At 46.9% G+C, this 21,911-nt stretch overlaps 1 protein-coding gene across 1 annotated transcript; it reads right to left on the bottom strand.

Moving 5' to 3' along the window:
- Window positions 1-11,898: 11,898 nt before the first annotated feature.
- On the bottom strand, window positions 11,899-15,058 carry DMRTA2 (DMRT like family A2). Its single transcript, XM_063136052.1, has 2 exons — window positions 14,584-15,058; window positions 11,899-13,034 (listed from the first exon to the last, which is right to left on the bottom strand). Exons 1-2 carry the CDS (start codon window positions 15,056-15,058, stop codon window positions 11,899-11,901), a joined length of 1,611 nt encoding a protein of 536 aa, XP_062992122.1.
- Window positions 15,059-21,911: the final 6,853 nt, after the last annotated feature.

Here is a 21,911-nt window from a genome sequence, read left to right as displayed (position 1 = left end):
TAACCTTGGGCCAGAGGTCCAAGGCCCAACTCAGCAAAATGCGCAGCCAGCCATCCTACATACACACACACGTGCACACACACACACACACACACACACACAAACGTGATATTTTTGTGCACATTTATGCATTTAACCACATCAGGCATAAAGCTACAAACTTGATATTGTGTAGTGAAGTGTTATACTGCCAATCAGTTAGCAGCACACAAATCAATTCCTTCCTTTTACTTAGATTGCCCTCTTAAACGTGTACATGATAATGCAGCACCGTTACGCAAGAATGGAACAGGGAACTGGACTGTCCCATTTTGCCTAATCTACACCCAAGGGTGGCCCTAGACTAGCTCCAAGCAAGTTACACCCTTGGTGAACCATGCAATTTGCGCCCCCAAACCCAAACTCCAAGGGTGCATTGAGGCTGAGGTTTTTGGCAAACTACGAAACATTTTGTTCCAATTTTCTGTTTAATGACACCCCCACCATCCATCTTTGGAGGCAGAATAAAACATGACCAAAACATTTTTCAAGAAACCATAACTAAGCACTATAGCAGCACAGCAGGTCTGATAAAAACAACGAAGGAGACTAGCACAGCACTGGAAGAAGGATCCTAGTTGCATCTTCAGGGCAACATGGCCAACAAGTTGCTGCCAGCCTCTAAGCTCAGACCTCTGAGGACAAAGGTAGCGGCTTCTGAAGTGGGGGTGGGGAGCTCACACTCCCCACCTCCAACTGGGAGCAGTAGCAGAGCAGTTGGGTATCCCATGTCGGCTGGAGGACTGGATCCCAAGGACAGGTGGGCAAGTGGCCTAACTTAGCCCTGCCATCCCCAGCAGATCCCTGCCTCACCTCCACATCCTCAGTCATATTCCCTCTGTATGCACACAGAAACTGAAATAATGACATATTCGTTATTTTATTTGTATTTTTTTAAAAAAAATGTAATTTCCCCCCCCCTCAAATTTGGAGCCCCACTAAATTTTGTGCCCAAGGTGACCACTTCGTTTGCCTGTATGGATGGGGCCACCACCCCTGTAAGTACCTGTCACATCTGTGGAACATAGGCTATGTTTGATTCAGCAAAAATGTTTGCTTCGTGCCTACTGGCTGCCCCAAAGTCTCTTTAATCAGAGTTTGTCTAATTCAACTAATTGCTGGTAGCGCAATGAAACTAATGCTTCTTTCAAACATGTTTTGGCAATGTCTAGGAGTTGCTTCTTTTTGGGAAGACATTATTATATGGGTAAATTTTGTATTGGAACATCTAATATTTGCTGACGTATATGCTCTTTTAAATGATCCACCAGTTTCTTGGAAATTAACACATGGTCAGCACGTATGGATTCTCCATGCAGTTTTGACAGCTGAAAAACTAATATTGCAACACTGGAGAATAAATGCTCTTCTCCTGCAATGCAATGGATTGAGGACCTTACAATGCTTTCAATATTTTCACAGGTGGCATACAGACACCACCTTCAAATGGATTCATATTTGGATACCTGGTCTGCTTTTGTTGAAGCTTATGGATAATTGCTAGAAAGTTGTATTTTCATACATATGCATTTCATATCAATTTATAGCTAGGAATATATAGCAGCAAAAAGAGGAGTTTGTGATCTTTCTAACTCAGGTCTTGTTATTTTTTCTGAGTTCATAAGCATTTTTTTAAAAAAAAAGTCACCAATGACAATGCCTGCACATAAAATTCATCATTACTATACCCATATTGCTGGAGGCAGGGCTGTGACTGAACGTGTGGGTTACACTACTTTGCGAAGTAGGTAGCCCAGTGTTGTTGTTATTCCTATTTTTCTGGTTGTGTTGGAGTAGTGTAAGGCAATTCTTCAGTATTGTTCAGTGTTGTTATCCAGTCTCCTGATGTGTTGTTTTTTAGGGAGATGCAGATGGGTCTGTGAAGTTGACTATATCAGCAGTGCCATTTATAAAAGGCTAGAGGGGGTGAGGTGTAGCTTTAAGATAACCTGCCATTTTTTTATTCTTGCAGGAAGCCGGAGTGGAGCCTCTTCCCACCTTTGTCTTAGTGAAACCTTTTGAGATGGGACAGTGTGCCATACAGCTCCTCAGAAGTTAGCGTTTTCTCCTTTATTATAGTAATAAATAAACTTATTATGAAGGTTATTGTGTAATTAAGAACATAAGAAGTGCCCTGATGCTGGGTCAGACCAAGGGTCCATCTAGTCCAGCACTCTGTTCACACAGGGGCCAACCAGCCATCGGCCAGGGATGAACAAGCAGGACATGGTACAACAGCACCCTCCCACCCATGTTTCCCAGCAACTGGTGCACACAGGCTTACTGCCTCGAATACTGGAGATAGCACACAACCATCAGGGCTAGTAGCCATTGATAGCCTTTGCCTCCAGGAATTTATCCAACCCCCTTTTCAAGCCATCCAAATTGGTGGCAATCACTACGTCTTGTGGTAGTGAGTTCCATAATTTAACTACGCGCTGTGTGAAGAAGTACTGAATCTATTGAGTGTTGCCTACAGAGCAGGGCATAGGAGTGAACTCCAAGCTGAGCAAGCCACACGGAGACCATATTAACCATTCCCTTCATCCCTGTTAGGCCAACAATGTCCTTAGGCCATCACAGGAGTGAAAGGAGTCAAGGAAAAAAATTGAGGGTTTCAGCTGCAGGTGAAGACTTTTTTCAGAGCCCATGTCTACCCACAGAGAATCAACAGTGGGGTAGAACCAGCATACAAATTTCTCAGAGGCCAGGCAGACATGGTGCCCAGGCCTTGTCACTGCTCAGTCACCAGAAATGGTGGACCTGTTCTCTGATACTATCAGGGCTTTTTCTTTTTAATGTGCAATAGGGATGGGCTCTCCGCCCCGAAATTATCTGGTAACTGCGAACATTTGCAGAGCATTCGATCTTCCAGAGCAGACATTGGTCGCTTCTAAACCCATCAAATAATTTCAGAGCGGAGACGTGCCCGATTGGAGGTCCTAATATCTCCAAAATTATCCTACCATTTTGTGTGTCTGGTGTGTCTAATTGAAAACCTCCCAATAAGGAACATGGGGTGGGGTAGTTTTGATAATTAATATTGACATCTGTGGCTAACCAATTAGGAATTGCCACAGTGTTCTCCCTCCCTGTTCTGTTCTCTTCCAATCATCTTGTTTGGGGGAGGGAATGCCAATTCGTGAGATTAGAGAAGGAAAGAGAGAGAGAGATCCACGAGATCTGGTTGCATGTTTCTGCTCAGACTCATAGAAGCCAGCCACAGTGTGAAAGTGCTGCTGGGCTGAGTGAGTAAGCTTCTACACTTGAATTAGGCAGGCTGTTTTTCAGTTAAACTATTACTCCTGTTGGCTGGCTGGGCTTCCAGTGCAGTTGGGTGGGGGTCCTCGTCGTCCTCCAAGCCATACTTAGTAGCCTCCTACGGGGAAGCTGTTGTTGCCTTGACTTGACTCACTCCAATGTGGCTGACTGAAGTATTACAGCACAGGCCTGGAGAGTTACATTGACAGAAGACTGCCCGGGCGAAGCAGGGCTTTGCTGTTATCTTCCTCCCCGTTAATTGACCATTGTTCAATCCTAGACATGTCCTGTTGGCTTCCAGTAACTAACATGGAATCAACAACCAAGGCAGACTAACTCAGCAAACAGAGGGGATTAAAGATGTGGATTCAGGATACAAGCAAGGTGATCAAAGGGGTTTCAGCTGAGAGGGAGGGGGGAAGAAGGAAGAGAGATTTTCCTACTTAAACTCTGTGTATGCTCAATAAACTCACTTGAGTGGCCTCGGTCGCTTCAAGTCATTTCAACCCTCAACCCTCAGATGTGTGCATGAGTATCTACTACAGCTGACTGACAGTGGGGGAGGGGTGCCTCCTCGTCCTGCAAGACTCCTGTCCTCTCTGAGGATGGGCAAGCTGTGTGCTGCTGTTGTTGCATTTTATTAATGTATTTTTTTTTATTTTATTGTGCTTAGTGCTTCCCGCTGCTTCGTTTCCCTCTCCCTCGCCAAACAGATCAAGGCATGGGAGGTGCCTGAGAGGACATTTGCGTTTGGACTTTAAAAATTCCCTATAAATCACTGCATGCAGGGATCTGTTCCCCAGTTGGCATACCTAAAGCCCTCTTTAAAAGCTGTCTGCCTCAGTGCCAATTTTCATGTGTTTATCTTTAAAACTGAGGGAGCTGTGAGCATTTCTGCTAATTCCCATTGACAAGAATGTACCGGTTTATTTATTTATTTGTTACATTTTTATACCGCCCAATAGCCGAAGCTCTCTGGGCAGTTACCCGAAAACGGCGTGGTTTTTCATCAAACTATCTGGCAGAACAGAGAAAGGGACCCGCTCTGGAAACTGGGGCAGAGAAATGCCTCTACGGCTCTGGCTCAAATTTTGAGGTGGAGAAGAGTCACTTTGCACACCCCTAATGTGCAATCATACACAAAATGTGCAGTTCCAGGAAAATAACATTGGTGCAATTTGAAATGTAAGCTGTGCAAAAGCTGTATTGTTAGTGGATACAAAAAAAATGTGAAAAGTAACATGAATAGTCCAGGCTTCTCTTGCCCCTAAACACTGACCAAGCATACCCATCTCTCTTCCCGCTTTCAAAGATACTCCCCACAGACTCAACTGCTGCTCTCTAGACCTGCCTTTCCCAACCTGGTATCCTCCAGATGTTTGGAACTTCAACTCCCATCAGCCCCAGCCAGAATGGCCAATGGTCAGAAGTGCTAGGAGTTGTAGGCCAAAACATCTGGAAGGCACCAGGTTGAAGAAGGCTGCTCTAGAAAGTGTTCATCAATATATGCAAGCTGAAATAAATAATTCAAAGCAAGTCATGTGGACTTCTAGTGTTGTGATCCGGGAAATGATGCCATAAAATATCCAATATGGTATTTTTAAGACAGTTGTACTGTGTTTTATGCATTGGGTTTTTTTCTCTTGTTCCTAGGTATGTGGGGGGAGTTAACCCTCACTCTTCTGCATTAGTGTTGTTCACGTCCTAGGATGTGAAACCATGTAGGTTTCTAAATCTCATGGAATATGACACTGAGCAACAAAACACACAGAGAAGCAAAGTGCATAGGTGTGTTGAGCAGCGTGCACTGCATGTTCAAATTACAACTGTTAACTTTTGTGCACTGCAGCTTTGCCACTGGAAAAATTTGCTCAGATGCCCACATGTTCAACCTTTGTGAAGCCAGGGTGGGTTCAACCAAAACCCTTCAGGCTAGTTGCCTGAAGAAGTAGCTAGTTCCCGCACTGACACAGAAATTGTTGTTTAATAAAATGTGGCCCTAGTGTACTCCAATATTTGTGTCTTGCCTCTTTCTTGCCACCTGTGTCACCAATTATACCTTATCTAGGCATATGTTTCGGACTGAGGTATGATTCACACTTATACAAAGTTGGTGCATGTGGAAGTGTGCCAGTTAAAATGGCTTATGAATTATCATCTTTATCTGCAGCACTATCTCATTTCTCTGAAAGGACAGGAGACTTTCCAAAACACCCATAGGGGCTTATATTAAAATTAATAGTTGAGTTCTTTGCGTAGGTTTGTAGGACGTGGGAGAAAGAGATGCTAGATTCACATAAGTAGATTTTTAGCTCTTCAAAATTTGAAGAAGTACATCCTTCATATATTATATGCTGCTGATGTTCTACCAATTGGTTTTCATTTATTTATTTTTAGTCCCCTTTCAAGACCATGGTCTTCCTAAGGCTCCTTATAATATAAAACAGTCAAATTCAATATAGTTATAAAATTACAAACTTAATGAATTACAGTATCTTTGAAGATCTAAAAAACAAACAAAAAGCCCACTTTTGACTCATTTTAAAAAATATTTCTCAATCCGGATGGATTGAGAAATATTTTTAAAGTGAGTCAAAAGTGTCCTTTTTGTTTGTTTTTTTAAGATCTTCAAAGGCCAGCAGGTGCTTTTCCCTATAGATCAAGAAATCAGAGGGGGAGAAGTACACATCAGTTACTCTGAATTCTTCTCCATTACGCCATTATGCAGTTTGATCTGCAAATGTGCCCAAATCCAAAGTTTCTGGATCCATGGCAAATTTGTTCATTTCAATGGATAGTACTGATAATGGTTAGTTAACCATCTGCAATGGTTAGTTCAATGGACAGTGCAAAGAAATACATGTGTAGTTCTTCTCCCTCCATTTAATGCAATGTTGAAGATGACCTATGATGACCACTGGGCAGCTTGATCTGGGAAGCAAAAATTAAGACTGCCTCTGACCATATGCAGTGTTGTGTCCCGTCACTTCTGAGTAACCAGTTAGCCCATAATGACTTGAAAGCAGGGGTTTGGGTCAGGGCCATGAAGGCCAGTGTATGTGTGCAAACCTGCAGTTTCACAAGTTAACTTCTTAAAGGGTCTTTTCCATGGTTACCCAGCACCCTTCCACACCCCCTTTGTCTTAACAACCTGGTAGTGAGGAAGGAAGAAGTTCATTTTGGATGAGGAGTGTCATTTTGCTACTAAACTGTTAGTATAATTTTATCTTTATTATGTTGTGGATTACAGTTGATTTCTATTAAACACCAGGGCGGATAATAAACCTCCTGGACGTACCCCACTCTCAATACACAGCCAAACTGTGAAAATGCAACTGAACAGATTAAGATTTAATTAACAGGAAAGTTTGCAATTGCTGGCACACTGCCTCTCCACTTTACAAATTATTTATACTTGCTTTGTTGAATTTGATTCAACTGACAACATTTTTTTTAATCTAATTTTATGCTGGGGTGGGAGAAGCAGGTAGAAAGTTTAATGCCTTTTAGACTCCACCCCTTGAAAGAAAACGCTACCCTGCCTACCAGAGAGACCTTAACGGATTCCTCCCAGATGAGAGACCAGGAGGAAGTATGGAACATCCTAATCAACCTTCTCCAGCTGGGTGCCCTCCAGATGTGTTGGACTACAACTCCCACTGTGATTCTACCATCTGGGGATCATGGGAGTTATAGTCCAACACACCTAGAGGGCACCTAGTTGGGGAAGACTGAACTCAATAGTGAAACTTGAAGATAAGCAAATTTGTTGGTCTGTGGCTTGGAAGGACTATAACATGACTGATCTTTTTGTGACTTGCTAAGGAGCTCATACCTCTCAAAATCGCATGGTGTGACCTCCACCTCAGGACTGTTGCCCTATCATAATGACTTGACCTACCTAATACCAGCAGCTTAGGATATCCCTGGAAGGCCTGGGTGGAAGCTGGCAATCCATCTGCTCTTCCATTTAGGGGTGCTGTATGAAACTGGATCATTATGTCATTTTGGTCATAGAAGACTTAAACCTGGGTTGGAGAACCGTTGGCTCAACTAAAACTGCCCACCATCCCTAACCACTGGTCATGCTGGGTGGGGCTGATGGAAGGTTTCCCATCTCTGATTTAAACCACAGATAGGACAACTCCTTCAAAAGACTTCAGGAGAAAGGACAAGAATGTCCCTTTTTAGTTTGCCAATCACGTTTGCCAATCAAGTCTGCTTTATTGGGTAGTTTTTAAGCTGTAGTTACAAGGTGGTGGGGTTTAGGCGCAGGATCTGATTGGTTACCATATTTGTGGATTTTCAGTCACCCAACCTCCACCCCCATCAGATGGGATAGAATATCCTTTGTTCGTAGTGTCTGGCTCAGTTCATGTTTTTGAATCGTTTGGGGCACAATCCTATGCATGTTTAGACAGACAGAAGTGCTACAACTTCCAGAATGCTGGGAGCTGTAGGACTTTTGTCTGTCTAAACATGAATAGGATTGTGCCCTTAAAGCTATTGCTCTCCAGGTGCTTTCTGCAGTAAGCTCTCCCTGCATATGGCACACCGTGGATGTGGATTGTGCAGGTTTGCTGGAAAGTGAGTGGTTGGTTGTGTCTACTTAGGGACTTGGTGGGGTGCAGTGAGGCTGGTCCCTTCCAATTCTGATTTAAATAACTAGACAGTTTAAGCCCCAGAAAAGCCCAAAGTCTTAAAGGTCAGAGTAGATGACCTCTGAGATACCTTCAAAACCTATGAGTCTGTGTGGAGATGTCTCATCAAAAAGCTGGTCTAAAAGTGACTCCGGCAGACTAAAACAATATATTCAGCTCGTTCTGTTCCTGTTTCCAAGGAGTGGGGGTGGTACAGGTGATGGGGAGGGTTTCCTAAATCATTAGTCTCTCTACAGTTGGAAAGTAACAATTGTGTCCACCTTATTTCTTTAAGTAAAAAAAAAAGTCCTCTGTAGCCCCATTCCTCACAATTCCAGATCTGGGATACAGCTTGCAAGAAATCAGGTGCCCCAACACACACACACACCACAGAGACACAGAGAGAGAGAGAGAGAGAGAGAGAGAGAGAGATTGACTCTAAAGCTTCAAGTCCATATGATGCTCCCTCCTTCTTGCCCGCTTGCCCTCCGTCTAACATAACCCTCTCACATTATAACCAAGCAGCCAACTCCGGAGTTTTTTTTCCAATTAAAGTGGAATTAGGAAACTCAATCAAATTAGCTCACTATTAAAGCCCTTCATTATTAAACCGTTTTATTGTAGTAATATTACGTTTCAACCACTTTCGGAACCTGAGACTCTTAAAAAAACAAAACAAAAAAGTTTCCCTTGTGATACTGATTTGGCCGCTTTAGGGGTTGGGGTTGGGGTCAAATAATTAACTTAAAGTGTAATCTGTAATATTTAACACATACAGGCAGCAATGCTACACTTCACTGGGGGTAGGCCCCATTAAATTCAAGGGATCTTACTTCTGAGTAGACATCCCCAAGATTGCACTGAGATACACACCCAAAGCTTTCAAACGGTGTTTCAGACATTTCCAAAAGAGGAGAGAAAATTGCAATTCACTTGCTGCAAGGTTGGTATTATTATTATTATTATTATTATTATAATTATTATTATTATTATTATTATTATTATTATTATTATTATTATTATTATTCCCCCTCCTTTCTTCCAATAACCAGGAAGGAATCCACATTTCCACCCATCCACCCCAATATATTAACTGGTTATAGGAGCAGAGCTGTCAGTTTCAAGCCAATGTTTACACAGTTATATTTGAAGTGAGAAAGTAAACAGTCCAACTGCGCTACAGAACAGTTGGGTGGGATTAGGTTTCCATACCAACCAATTTTAGGAGCTTTTACAGTCTTAATTCAACCATGCACTGAACTTGTTCTTTGTGAGTAATAGTTTTCCTAGGACAAACACTCCCCGGGATAGGGAAGAAAATCCCTCCTATATAAGCATTGCTATTCTGGAGGTACAGTATGAAATTCCTACGAGCTTTGTTGCCTATCATCCATTTACCAGTTTTAGAAAGAGTCCTGTTTCTAGCTTGTCTTCCCTAAACATATTTTTTAGCTATTGAATTTACTTCCCAAGAAGTAAAATTAGGACTAATTTGTATATGTTTCCAGAAACTCCCAATCCTAAACAAAATTAATCAAAAGTAAGTACGTCCCATTGGTTTACACTAAATTTGGTTTCAAATCAAAGCACTGGCAGTTGACTTGAATGAACTTCCAAGTAAGCATGTTTTGTGTATGATGTTGGTCAATTTCACTGAAGAATAACTAGACCATTTGTCAAGCAAAATCAGGAAATCCAAGATGCACTGCCCTTCCCCATTGCAATAAATGAGGGAAGGGGATTTCTAAAAGAAAAATAGTATCTATGTTCTCTTGCTAAATTTATTGCTTTTGAATTAATGGAAGTTGCTCATCTGGATCATGAAAATGCTATAGAAATAAGCAATACAATAACTCAGAATAATTATATTACACACAATCTAATGGAATTATGGGCACAAGTCGCATTGCCGTTAACAGCGCAATTCCAAAGTGTGTACTCAGGAGGAAGTGCCATTGGGCTCAACAGAGTTTACTTCCAAGTAAGTATGTATAGGATTCCAGGCTCTGTTAGTCTTATATTCAATCCAAAACACGTTGACAGCGTAATCCTACACATGTCTTCTTAGACATGGTGCTTACTCCTAAGTAACTTTGTATAGGGTTACACCCTTAGAGTCTCATTGTGGGAATTGCACTCGATTTATATTTGGGTTGGACTCTAAATTCAACACTGGAAACACTTTAAAAATACAATCCTTGTGGAACAGATCAATAAAATATAAAAGATGTTTTTCAAAATAGTGCCTGTAATTTATTTCCAAAACCACTAAAACTAAGAATCCAGATAAAATATTATTTTTCTTCATGGTACGTTTTTTAACTGCCGTTTTGTGTATTCTGTTGAATTGTTTACAGATTTTCCTGTGATTGTGTGTTTCAAATATGATATAGCAATTAACTATTTAAAAAGAGTGTCAAACAGCCCCATCCACAATTAGATTAGCAGAACTACAAGAATTCAGACAAATCGCTTGACATCAATCAGTTATGGATCAGAATTTGTTGCAACTTTGCATTGACTTTTCATTAAGAGGGCATAATAAAACACTGCCAAATAAAAACAGCAGGACTTAGGGATAAGGTGGGTTTTAATACAAAATAACATTTATTTCTAGGATTTCTATGAAATGAAAACATAGAGGAAAAGACAAAAACTGTTTGAAACAGCAAGAAGTTTGCTACACTGGAACCAGACAGCCTTTTTTTCTTCTTCTTGCGGATCATTCATTAAAACGGTGTCAATCACAGGATTTGGATCGAGTCCAAAGAACAATTACAAATATATCTACTTTTCAACCTTATTTACAAATTGTATTTTCCTCCCCAGTGGGTGAATAAAAAGAAGCGTTAAAATTCTTTACAATATATTTAATCTCTATACTTCATGTGTTTAAAACTGAAAACTGACTAACCCTTTAGTTTACCGTTAATACTAAATTCACCTACAAATTACATTAATAACTTAGATTTCCGTTTTATAACATTATACTATACACTTGCTGGTTTACATATATATATATGTATGGGAGAATATATATATATATATATATATATATATATATATATATTCTCACAATGCACCAAGAGGAATATCCATGCTTATGGGCATAAGCAAAAGATAAAAATGATTGACAATTTTAACAATAAAATGCATTTACTTTTTTAAAAATTCAATACACCTAGATGTTTGTCAAGTCCCACACATTTTACCACTTTTCCGTTGCAACAAACAGAGTGAAATGAAATCCTGACAACCTAGAAATCATTTGGAAGGGGGAGGGGGGGTTCCATTGTTAACCCAGAAAGCAATAGAAATCTGCGTAATTGATGTGCCTATATATTTCATAACTTTTGTACTCTTATGTTTTGAAAAATCCCACCCTGCTCTAAACCGGTTGCTAAACATCCCATTCATCGATGCTGAAATCCTATGCACACTCACCTGAGAAAGTAAGTTGCATTTAACTCAATGGGGCTTACTTCCGAGTACATGGGAACGCACCTTAAAGCCAGGCCACTGCGTTCTTTTTATTATAGGTTACTTCTTGAAATGGGAGCTGTCAAAACCCCTCTCGCGCCTAGTCTCAAGGCTCAAACATGGAAAGAACTCCATTGGTTCACCCTCAAGAGGCATTTATATTTCCAAGTGTTGTATTTCGCATCTGAGTGAAATTATCTTTAATAACTGCTGCGATCCCTGCGGGAGACAAAACTCTTGGTTATTAGATCATGTAACTCCATCGTAGCCTGAAGATCCGGATCTCTCCACCCTCCTTCGGCTGATTCGCTCACGCCATCGTCTCTCGCAGACTCTCAATCTTTCTCCCCGCGCACACCACACGCGCGCACACACGCGCACATATATCTTTCTATGCATATATTTACATACAGATACACCTGCAGTCCGCGAGAGATCTGGGCTCACTGTCCTGGGCTCTGCGGGGCCTGCAGCCGCCCTACTGTTTCTCTTGCGCGCTGTTGACCAAGGGCCCGTAGAGCCCGTTCGGGTAGCTCTGCTCCTTGTGCGCACTGGCGGCGGCGGCGGCGGCGGCAGCGGCGGCGGCGGCGGCGGATCTGTCCCGCATGAGGTCGCTGAAGGCGTACTCCATGGGCGGCCGGAAGCCCAGCGTGGGCATGAGGCCGGCCGTGGAGTAGGGTGTCATGAAGGCCAGGCCCCGGCTGTGCGCCGCCGCCGCCGAGTAGGCCAGCCGCAGCGGGCTCAAGCCCAGGTGCGTGCCCAGCGGGTACGCGCTGGCCTCAGCCGCCGCCGCCGCGCCGAAGTGGGTGGCGTTGGGCTGCAGGGGCGAGAAGGCCGAGCGGCTGCCCAGCGCGCCGATGGCGGGAGTCATGGCGCCCGCCAGCAGGGGGCGGTGGTGCGCGGCGGCGGCGGCGGCGGCGGCGGGCGAAGGCTGCAAGCCGCCCAGCGTCCCCGGCGCGTCTCCTGCAGCCCGCGCCCAGCTCTCGTCGCTGGCCTTGTCCGGCCCAGCCGAGCTCAGCCCGGAGGCGGCGGCGGCCAGTCCCTGGCCTGGGCTGCCTCCTCCTCCTCCTCCTCCTCCTCCTCCTCCTCCTCGCGGGTGGTGGTGGTGGTGGTGGTGGTGGTTGTTGAGGATCTGCTCGATGGCCTGCACCACGTCCCCGCCGCAGCCGGCCAGGACCAACTCCAGCACGCTGCGCTTGTGCGCGGGGAACACGCGCGTCAGGATGTCCAAGGGCGTCCGCTGCTGACGGCTTCCGCCAGCCGCCGCCGCTGCCGCCACCGCGGCCAGGCCCGGCGAAGTGGCGCCCGCTTCTTCCCGCTCCGCCTCGGAACAGCCGGAGTCGGAGCCCAGCGGGCTGATGGAGCCCGGGCTCTCCTCCTCGCCCCCGACGCCGCTGCCGTCCTTGGCGCCCTTGGAGACGGGCGAACTGACGGAGGACTCGCCGTCGCCGTTCTCCGAGCCCGAGCCGCAGCCGTGGCGGGAGGGCTCCGGGGATGAGGTGCCTGGCGCGCCGTCCGCTCCATCCGGCGACAAGGGCTTGGCCTGCTGAGGGGTGACGGCCCGGTTGGTCAGGAGCGTCTTGGGGAACAGCTCGAACTTCTGCAGTTTGACCTCTGGCAGGGAAGAGACAGAGAGAGAGAACCGCGTGAACCGACCGGGAACCAGGCGAGGGGCCTGAAAACTTCTCAGCCTCATCATGTGGGGTTTGTGGACTTCGCAGGAACCAGGGAACTCAACACCCAGCCCGCCCAAATTGGGCTCAGTACAGTACACGCCACAAGGCCCCCACGCCCTGCCTTGAGCCCGCGCACCCGGGTTCTAGGTGTGCCCAGCAGCCCGCCTTCATCCACTCGGTCCATCACCTGCCCTGCCTGCTCTGGCTTCCTACTAGTCTGCACCCACCGCATTTCCCCCTGGCGGATCATGACATCACCTTGGTGACCCTTTTAGGGAGCCCGTTTAGCAAACGAGGCCAGCTGCTCGCCACTCCGCCCAGCACCACTAGGCAGGGCCAGATCTCTGGGTCGACAGAGGGCGCCATTCTCTCTCGCCTCCCCGAGCCAGGCGGCAGCGGAGGGCGCCCGGCAAGAAGTCCAGGAAAGAACTCTAGCGCGAGCGAGGCTGATGCAGTTGCTGCCGGGCTCCCTGTTTCAGAGCGCTAACTGACAATGTGGCAACCCTAAACGTACTTACCTGGAAGTAAATCGAATTGACGCCTGTTTACTTCTGCGTAAACAGAGGCTTCAAGCAATAAAATGGATGCATCATAGAGGCAGTAAGCCCTGGTCATAGATGGGTCTGAAAGGAAGGAATTGCGGATGTACAGCTGGATAGACAGATCGGGAATAAGTATGGAGGATAGTTTAAAAGGAGTGAACCCTTTCCGAGTTTACAGAAAGAGTATATAAAAAAAGACAAGGTATATTATATGGCTGGCTGGCGCCTCAATGTTGAACACCTAGACTTGGAAATAAGACCCGTTGATTCCAACGGAGCTTATTTAAGGCTGTAAGCAGCCGGGTAACACCTTATCATAAACACATCAGGTGAAATCACGACCCACTGAAATAACTGGGACTTACTTCCAACAAGTAGGGAATTGCTGTTGGTAGAAAAGAGATGTATTGTGTTGAGAGAGAGAGAGAGAGAGAGAGAGAGACCCAGATGGTGTGAGAATGAATGGGGACAATGAACGCAAAAGAGGTGATGGTAGCAACGGGTGCAGATGGACAGAAAAACAGACCGGGAAGAAGCTGGTTTTTACGTGTTCCCCGGGGCGGATAGGGGCGGTGTAGACAGTGGTAGAAAAGGTGAGCAGATTCGAGTGGGTGATATTAACCCCTAGACTTTCTTCTCTGCGCTCAGCTGGAAGTAAACTCCATTCTTTAAACTTCCCTGAAGATGGGAGACGCACTTCAAAGGAAAATTAATCACCTTTAAGTCCCGTTAGAGGCAACGTGGTTTTAAGCACAGCAACCTGGGCGTGTTTACTCGGAAGTAAGTTCCATCGAGCTCAACGAGACTTACTCCTTTGTAAGCTTGTTCACGGCGGCCACCTACATCCTCCCACTGGTGTGCAGGGGACGGGACGGGGCGTGTGCGTGTGAGGGGGAGAGGGCTCGTGGGCCAGCTGTTAGGATCGGGGTGCGCTCGCTGCCTCACCTGAACCCCCCGTGCCGCCGTCCGCGGCGCACACCGAGCCGAAGACTTCGTAGGCGGGCCGCGGCGGGATGATGCCGTTGGCCGCGGCCAGGGCCAGCCCCTCGGCGGTGCCATAGAGCAGCTGCAGCTCGCGGGCCTCGTTCTCCTCTTGCGCCTGCTGCCGGCGCAGCGCCACCTGGGCGGCCATGACGCGCTGGCGCTCGGCGATCAGCGTGCACTTGGCGCACAGGCAGTCCTTCCAGCGGCAGTAGCGCTTGTGGCCCTTGAGCGCCGACACCACGCCGTGGTTGCGGCAGCGGGCGCACTTGGGCGTGCGCGGGTACTTCTCGGCGGCTCGCAGGAGCAGCGGCGGCGCTCGCAGGAGGCTGCCGGCCACGCTCACCGGCAGGCTGGCCGCCGCGGCCGCCGCCGCCGCCGCCGCCACCGAACTGGGGGGCACCGAAGGGTTCGCCGCGGACACGCTGGGCATCTCCATGCTCCCAGGGAAGGAGCGCCGGGGGGGGCTCTCGAGCAGGCAGCCGGAGACGCGCCGGGCCTGATGCCTCCCCGACCCCGCGCGCCCCGCTCCGATTACTCAAGCGCAAAAGCTCCCCTGAAAGCTGGCTACTCTCCGTTAACGTTTTATAAATCCCCAGAGGTCTCTAAAAGCGCCTTCAAACTGCCGAACTCCGGCCCTCTGAACGCCCAACCGCAGCTCTAAACTGGGCAACTCGCACAGGTCTAGGAAGTTTTCTTCACTAAAGAAGAAGAAAAAAAGCCCAACCCTAAAACTTTTCCGTCCTTCCTTCCCCCTGTAGTCTCCGCCCTTCCCTAGTTCAAGTATCTGTTCTACCCAGTCTAGACAGAGGCAAAACTTCAAAAAGAGGCATCCAAAAAGTGTCGCCGGCCCTTTTTGCTCCTGTAACGTAGCCCCCACAGGATCAATATCAGCCCCTTGGCTGGGCGGGGGGGGGGAGTGAGGGCTTCCTCCTCGCGACTAAGCACCAGTCAAAGGCATCGAAATGACACTCGACCCACCCCCATCTTCTCCCGGCCCCTAGACCCTCTTTTGTCGGCCCCTGATCTCTTGAGAAGTTACGAACGCGCAACTCGGCGCGGCGGCAAACGGCCCCTCCAACAAGCGGGGTCGACACGGGGCGAAGGAGGCACCCAATCGCTTGCCAAGGTTACACAACACCGTCCCGACTGGAGCGGACGCGAGCCCCGGGAGGCATGGCAGGAGCGGCGCCCCGCCCGAGGAAAGCGCGTCCCGGCAGCAGCGCCGGCAAGGCAGAGCAGCAGCCAGGCGCTCGGCGCCGCCTCGCTCCTCGCTCCTCGCTCCCCGAGGGCAGCCCCTTCCGACTCCCTGACCCGCACCTCCGAGCGCCTCTCAGCCGCCCCCGGCCATCGCTCACCGCCTGCCCCTTCCTCCAGGCAAAACCCCGCCACCCAGGCAACCCGCGTCCCCTTCTTCCAGGCGCCGCCGCCCGCACCGCTCCCCCGCTCCCCTCAGCCCCAACTTTGCATGTGTGACACTAAAGAGGGCGAGAGTTGCCAAGAGATAGAAATCTCCGCCGAACCGCCCGCGAGCGCTTGCTCTATTGTTGCTCCTTACGTTTCCATTAGACAACATTTGACAACAATGTGGCGCCTGCTATTGGCCAGGGGAGGAACGGGCCGCTCTGATTGGCCGCTCGGATGTCTACAGTGTCCACCCGAAGCTTCTTTCAAATAAACTGTTTTAAGAAATGGGGGGGGGGAGGCTAGAAGGGTCCGGGGGGGGGGAGTTGCATGGAGGGGGGGGAGACCCGACAAATAGTTTCCATTTCGCTCTCTCGCTCTCTTTCTCTCTCTCTCTCTTTCCTCTGTGTGTAAAATTCGTCGGATCCCTCGTTGTCTGGTAGTTTGTTAAATCCACCGAAAACAGTAGTTGCTTTGCCAATTGTGCGCTTTGCATGTCGCATTTTCTAGCGGTGTTGCTTTTCAATGGGGGGGGGGAGAGCGGAGGGAGGAAATCTCTTATGGAAAGGTGACAATTAAATTAATGGTGGTTTTATTTTGGAACACAAGCTAACTTTTGTTTTCTCTTTCGCCTTCTGCATCTGCAGGTGCCTTTCCCCCATCCCAGCGGTTGCCATGAAAGGCTAACACAAGAGAGGTACGATTTTATATCACATACTTCGGAAACAAAACTGCGAGATTAATCGACGACGCTAATTGAATTACTTTATATTTCTGTCGGTTTCTTTTCCTTCCTCAAATTCAATTACTAGTTGTTTGTTTAACTAAAAATCAATCAGGAATATTTCTGACTTTCCACGGGGACAATTAAAACGGGGAATCGATCCGTGAACAATTACGGTTGCTACCACTGGATTCATTCGCTTTTATATTTTAATTGTTTTGATTTCGATTGTCCTTTACTTCACCTACGCCGGCTGACGTCACAGTGCTTGAGACCAGCTTGTTTTGAAGAGGTAACAGATCCAAGACACACTTTCTTGGAAGTGAGTTTCATGAAAGCATTACTACTCACTTCCAAATTAAGGTCTTTACAGCCGTTGGATCACGGACCTTTTGCCGTTATCTGGGAGGGGGGTTGATGCAATTACTAAGAGCAATAAAATTTCGTTTAACTAATTCTTTACATTTTTGCTACTTTATATTCTCGCCAATAAATGGCACCCACAAAAAGCGTTTGAGTCAATAAAACTTCTGAGTGGGTGGGTGTTTAAAATATTTACTGTGAATTTGTAAAGTTGGGCAGATGGGGAACTTGTGTTTGGTATGTTTTGGAGAGCGAGTTTTTGTTGCCAAGAGAAAAGGGAAAGAGTCAGTGATTTATATTTTAAGGCCTCTAGCCATTTGGATGGCTTTAAAAGGGGGATCAATTCCTGGAGGCGAAGGCTATCAACGGCTACTAGCCCTGATGGTTGCGTGCTGTCTCCAGTATTTGAGGCAGTAAGCCTGTGTGCACCGGTTGCTGGGGAACATGAGCTGGAGGGTGCTGTTGCACCATGTCCTGCTTGTTCATCCCTGGCCGCTGGCTGGTTGGCCACTGTGTGAACGAAGTGCTGGACTACATGGACCCGTGGTCTGACCCAGCAGGGCGCTTCTTATGTTCTCTCTCCCCTCTGGTGCACACACACATAGACAGGCACACACGTTGGCAGGATCTACACTATTGCTTTAAAACCATTTATAACAGTCTTGACAACTGTTGGGGCCCAGGACACCCTCCACATATAGTTTCCAAACCGTTTTCAAAGTGTCGTACCCTGCTTGGTGTAGATCTGGAGTTAGCGGGGGAATAATGTCGATGGGTTTGTTTGAGGCAATCTTGCATCTTATTGGAGAATGTATCCTGGCAAAACAGGATACAGGAGCTTTTATTTCCTTTGTAAACCGTAATCCCTTTCTCCCCTGTTTGTACAATAAGATTTATACGAGGACAAAAAACCGCCTCCTTAAATCCTGTTGGTGGGGGGGACAACATTTAGTTAGATCATACCCCAACAAAACACAAGAGTGGAGGGAAACTAGTTCTCAAAGGCGATTTCCTCACTCTTGGGGCAAAGAGGAAGCTTCTTGGCATTTGGGTAAGGACAAGAATTTACTTCACAGGCCTGCACATGGTTAGGGGGAAATATGGATGCAGGGTGGTTGTGTTTTCTTTCTCCAGCTGGCGAAAAGAGGAGGGAGAGCTTTTCATTCCCCCCACCCCACCCCCGGCTGAGCTTTTCGCCTGATATGCTGGAATTTATTTGTCAGTATAGCCCCCGAGCGTGTTACCTGCTGCCTCTCTAAAGTGGGGGCTGCGCTTTATTCCCGAGGTCCCCTCCCCCTTTTTCTTGTCATAGAACGGCCTCAGTTAGCTGCTAACTGTACAGGAACACAATTCTGGGAGATTATGGGGAGAAGAGCCTGAAGTGACCAGTAAACCGGTTTCCCAATAAATGCTGGGCACGAAAGTATCTGCTATTTTCGTTCTCCAAAAAGACTGGCACAAACTCGAAATGCTTTTCGGGGAAGGACCTCTTATTTTAAGACTTGTAAATAACAGTATCTCTGTGAAGGTGCACATTTACTTTGTTCAATTGGACCTGGCTTTCAGATGTTCCTTTCTTATTAAGCTGTGTAGTGTGATTTGATTTTTAAAAAACAAAAAACAAAATCGAATGATATTTCAGTATGTGTGGTTATGTATGCTCAGCCACATATTATATAGTTCCCTTTTAATAATTATACAAAAGAAATTATCTGGAGATAATAAAAGGATACCTAGTGTAGTATCCAATGCTAGTCTTATTTTGAGTAGACCCATTTAAATGAGCTTGTCATGACTAAATGAAGTCCCATTCATTTCAATGCGTCTACTCAAAGTAGGACTAACATTGGATACTGCCACTAGATTAAAACATTCAAGTCACAAAATGGACATGCAAGATGCACATACAATAAGTGGTGGATATGTCATGTACCGAAACAATAACTATTCAGAGAGCAATGAAAAAGACTGTGACTCATTCATTACACCTTGTAATGAAATATCATGCTATAATTAAAAAAAATGAGGTATAGTCAATCAATAACCATTGAAGGAATCACATTGGTGAACACTTTACAGCATTCCAGTCCCAAACACATTTGGTTGGCTCAGAGTTTCATTGATTAAAATCTAAATTATTTCAAGTAAGTGTGCATCAGATCGCAAGCTGAAGAGTCTTTTGTCATTCGATACACCACCAAAACAAAACAAAACAAAACAAACCAGACAGGCCTTGAATTTAAATTTCTTTAAACCCAAGTACTATGACTTAACTGACCCTCTGATGGAATATCTATACCTGTGTGTATGTTTTGTCACGTCATATATGCACACCATATCATACTTATCTATAATCCTTACTTATCTGTACAGATGCACATCACTTTAAGATTTTAATTAGCTTTTCTACACACGTATCTTGGTTGCGGTCAATAACCTTTTTTTTTTTTTTAAGAGGGAGATTTCCCAGGAAGGGTACAACTTAGACGAGATTATAGATTTTGCCAAATTCTGTTTCGTTTCCAGACGATACAACTTCACCTAAGAGCCATTTTCTGCTTTTCATATGGCCTTGTTTTGTTATTCGTCTTGGGCGGAAATGAATAGGACTTGAGTTAGATATAACCCATTGGATGCAATCCCACGAAAAGAAGATCCCTGCCCCAAGGTGCGAACAATCGAAGTTCTGGATAAAGCTTCCATGATTAAAAGGTTTACTATTAACGCGGGAGAAGAGGAAAGGGTTTTAAGAAAATACTGAGCCCTGTGGATTTCAGTGCAATTCCTTGAAATCAGAGCGGCTTCCTAGTAAACACGTTTTAGGGGCGAGATGTTCCATTGCCAAGAGCCAGGGTGACATTCCCAAGAATAGAGCGAAGGCTGCGCTTGCTTGCGGGATGCCCGCAACTCTCTTTCCCTTTGGGCCCCCACAGCCCGCGTGTCCCTTCCGCCGGTGGGCGTGGGCGGTCTCGGTAGGAGCCCAGTGAAGTCACCGAAGTTCTCCCTTCCCTCGCGGGAATCAAGGAAGAGATCCCGAACTCCGGGAATGAATACACGCGTAATGGACATAGAGGAAGGCAATTCCGATCGATTTTCTGCACTACCGGCCGCCTTCTCCCCACCCCCCACCCCTTCTAGGGAGACTGGGGTGCTTCCAGCTGCGATGCAGCCTCTATTTACATGGAAGCTAACTTGGGTGTGTGTTTGTGTTTTGTTTGGTTGTTGCTGTTGTTGTCGTCGTCGTCGTCTTTCAAGGGTAGCTCAAAGCCCCACTGGGATACTTGGGTGGAGTCTCGGATAGGAAAGCGCCAGCGGCTCCTCCTTCATTCTTCCCGAGGCATCAGGGCCGTGGAGAGACCGCCAAGGTCCCCATACAAACGAGCCCTGCCCGCTTCCACAAAAGGAACTCCGCGGATTCTTGGCACTCTCCAGCCCAGGCAAACTTGCCCTTAGTTGCAGTTACTCAAGCGAGGGTTTTCTGTCGCTTGTGGTTGCATTAATTGCCCGGAATCTAAATAGGGTTTATTTACGGTAGCGAAATCGTTAAATATCACTCGTTTCAGCAGACCGTACTCCTTCCAAGTAAGGGAGCCCACCTTTCAGGCACTAGCCCCGCAAAGGCGAACGCAAGTCACTGCGATTCTGGGAACTGGTTTAAATTCTGGCATAAGTGGTGTGTGGGTCCTATCCTTGACACACACGCAGACAGGGTTGATTTTAATTTCGCGTGTTGTTTCCACCCTTCTCGCTCGTCTAATCGAATCCAGGCTACAATTTGATCCTAAGTCCTTTCGAATTCCGAGTGGCCCTGCGAACAGGGCTGGCGCATAACGGTTAGGATTTGCCAGCGTTAAAAAAAAAATTGGGCGGAGAGGGGCGATTGTATGGATCACAGTAAAGGCATGTTCTGTATGGTTTGGAGGTCTGATTTCTTGTTGGTTTTCCTTTACTGTAGGCCTTAAACACCACTGTCTAAAGGGAGCCCGAATGTCCTCATAGTGTCCCCACAAGAACAATGGGGCTTGAGTCACTCCACGGATTTGCAGAAACTATAGACCAGGTGTTGTTACTGAGTTCAAAACCAGCCCTCCACACTACGCAGCACCTACCCCCTTTACGCATAAGGAGATCTCCACCATCGGAAGTCTTGGGGTGGGGGCATATATTCAGTTGATTCTGGGTCTTTCTGTTTAATTTCTCCGCCAGCCCAAATTTCCCTTCGAGCTCGGGCTCCCAGAATTTGTTCGCTTCTCTGCCTGCTCCTCTTCGCAATGCCTGAAATGACCCCCACCAGCAAAAGTAGCAGTAGCTGTGCTGGGGCTGGCAAGGAGGGCGCTCGCTTGCTGTTCACCTGGAGATGCTCGGCCCCCGGAGCCCTGTAGGGCCACAGAGCGGCTCCTTTTAGCTGCAAGGATCGCGAGCTCACCGAACTTGGCAGGAAACAGCCGGGCTGAGCCGCGCGGCGGCAGAAGCTTTCCTGGGCAAGCAGCAGGCAGGCGCTCTGCTTCCTGGTCCGATCAAGGAGGGAGGGGAAAGTGCGGCACTGGGGCGTGGGGGGGGGAGGACAGAAGGGTCGCCCCCTGGGGGATGGGGGAAATCCTACAACCCTAAAACAAGACAGCACCTCTACCTCTGGTCAGCGGAAACTCCTGCGAATGTTGCTGTTTCCATGCACTGGAAAAACCCATCGAATGTGTTGGAAAGTGGGGAGAAAACTCAAGGAAAGCTGCAGATATTAACTCTCATCTTGAGTCTGAAAGGGCAGGAGAGTTGTCACGCAAGATGCTATTTTTACTCTGAT

The sequence above is a fragment of the Elgaria multicarinata genome, chromosome 1, assembly GCF_023053635.1.
Source record: "Elgaria multicarinata webbii isolate HBS135686 ecotype San Diego chromosome 1, rElgMul1.1.pri, whole genome shotgun sequence".
Lineage (NCBI taxonomy): Eukaryota > Metazoa > Chordata > Lepidosauria > Squamata > Anguidae > Elgaria > Elgaria multicarinata.
The sequence above is the reverse complement of the archived record's forward strand: the minus strand, read 5'-3'. Positions and strand labels throughout refer to the sequence as shown.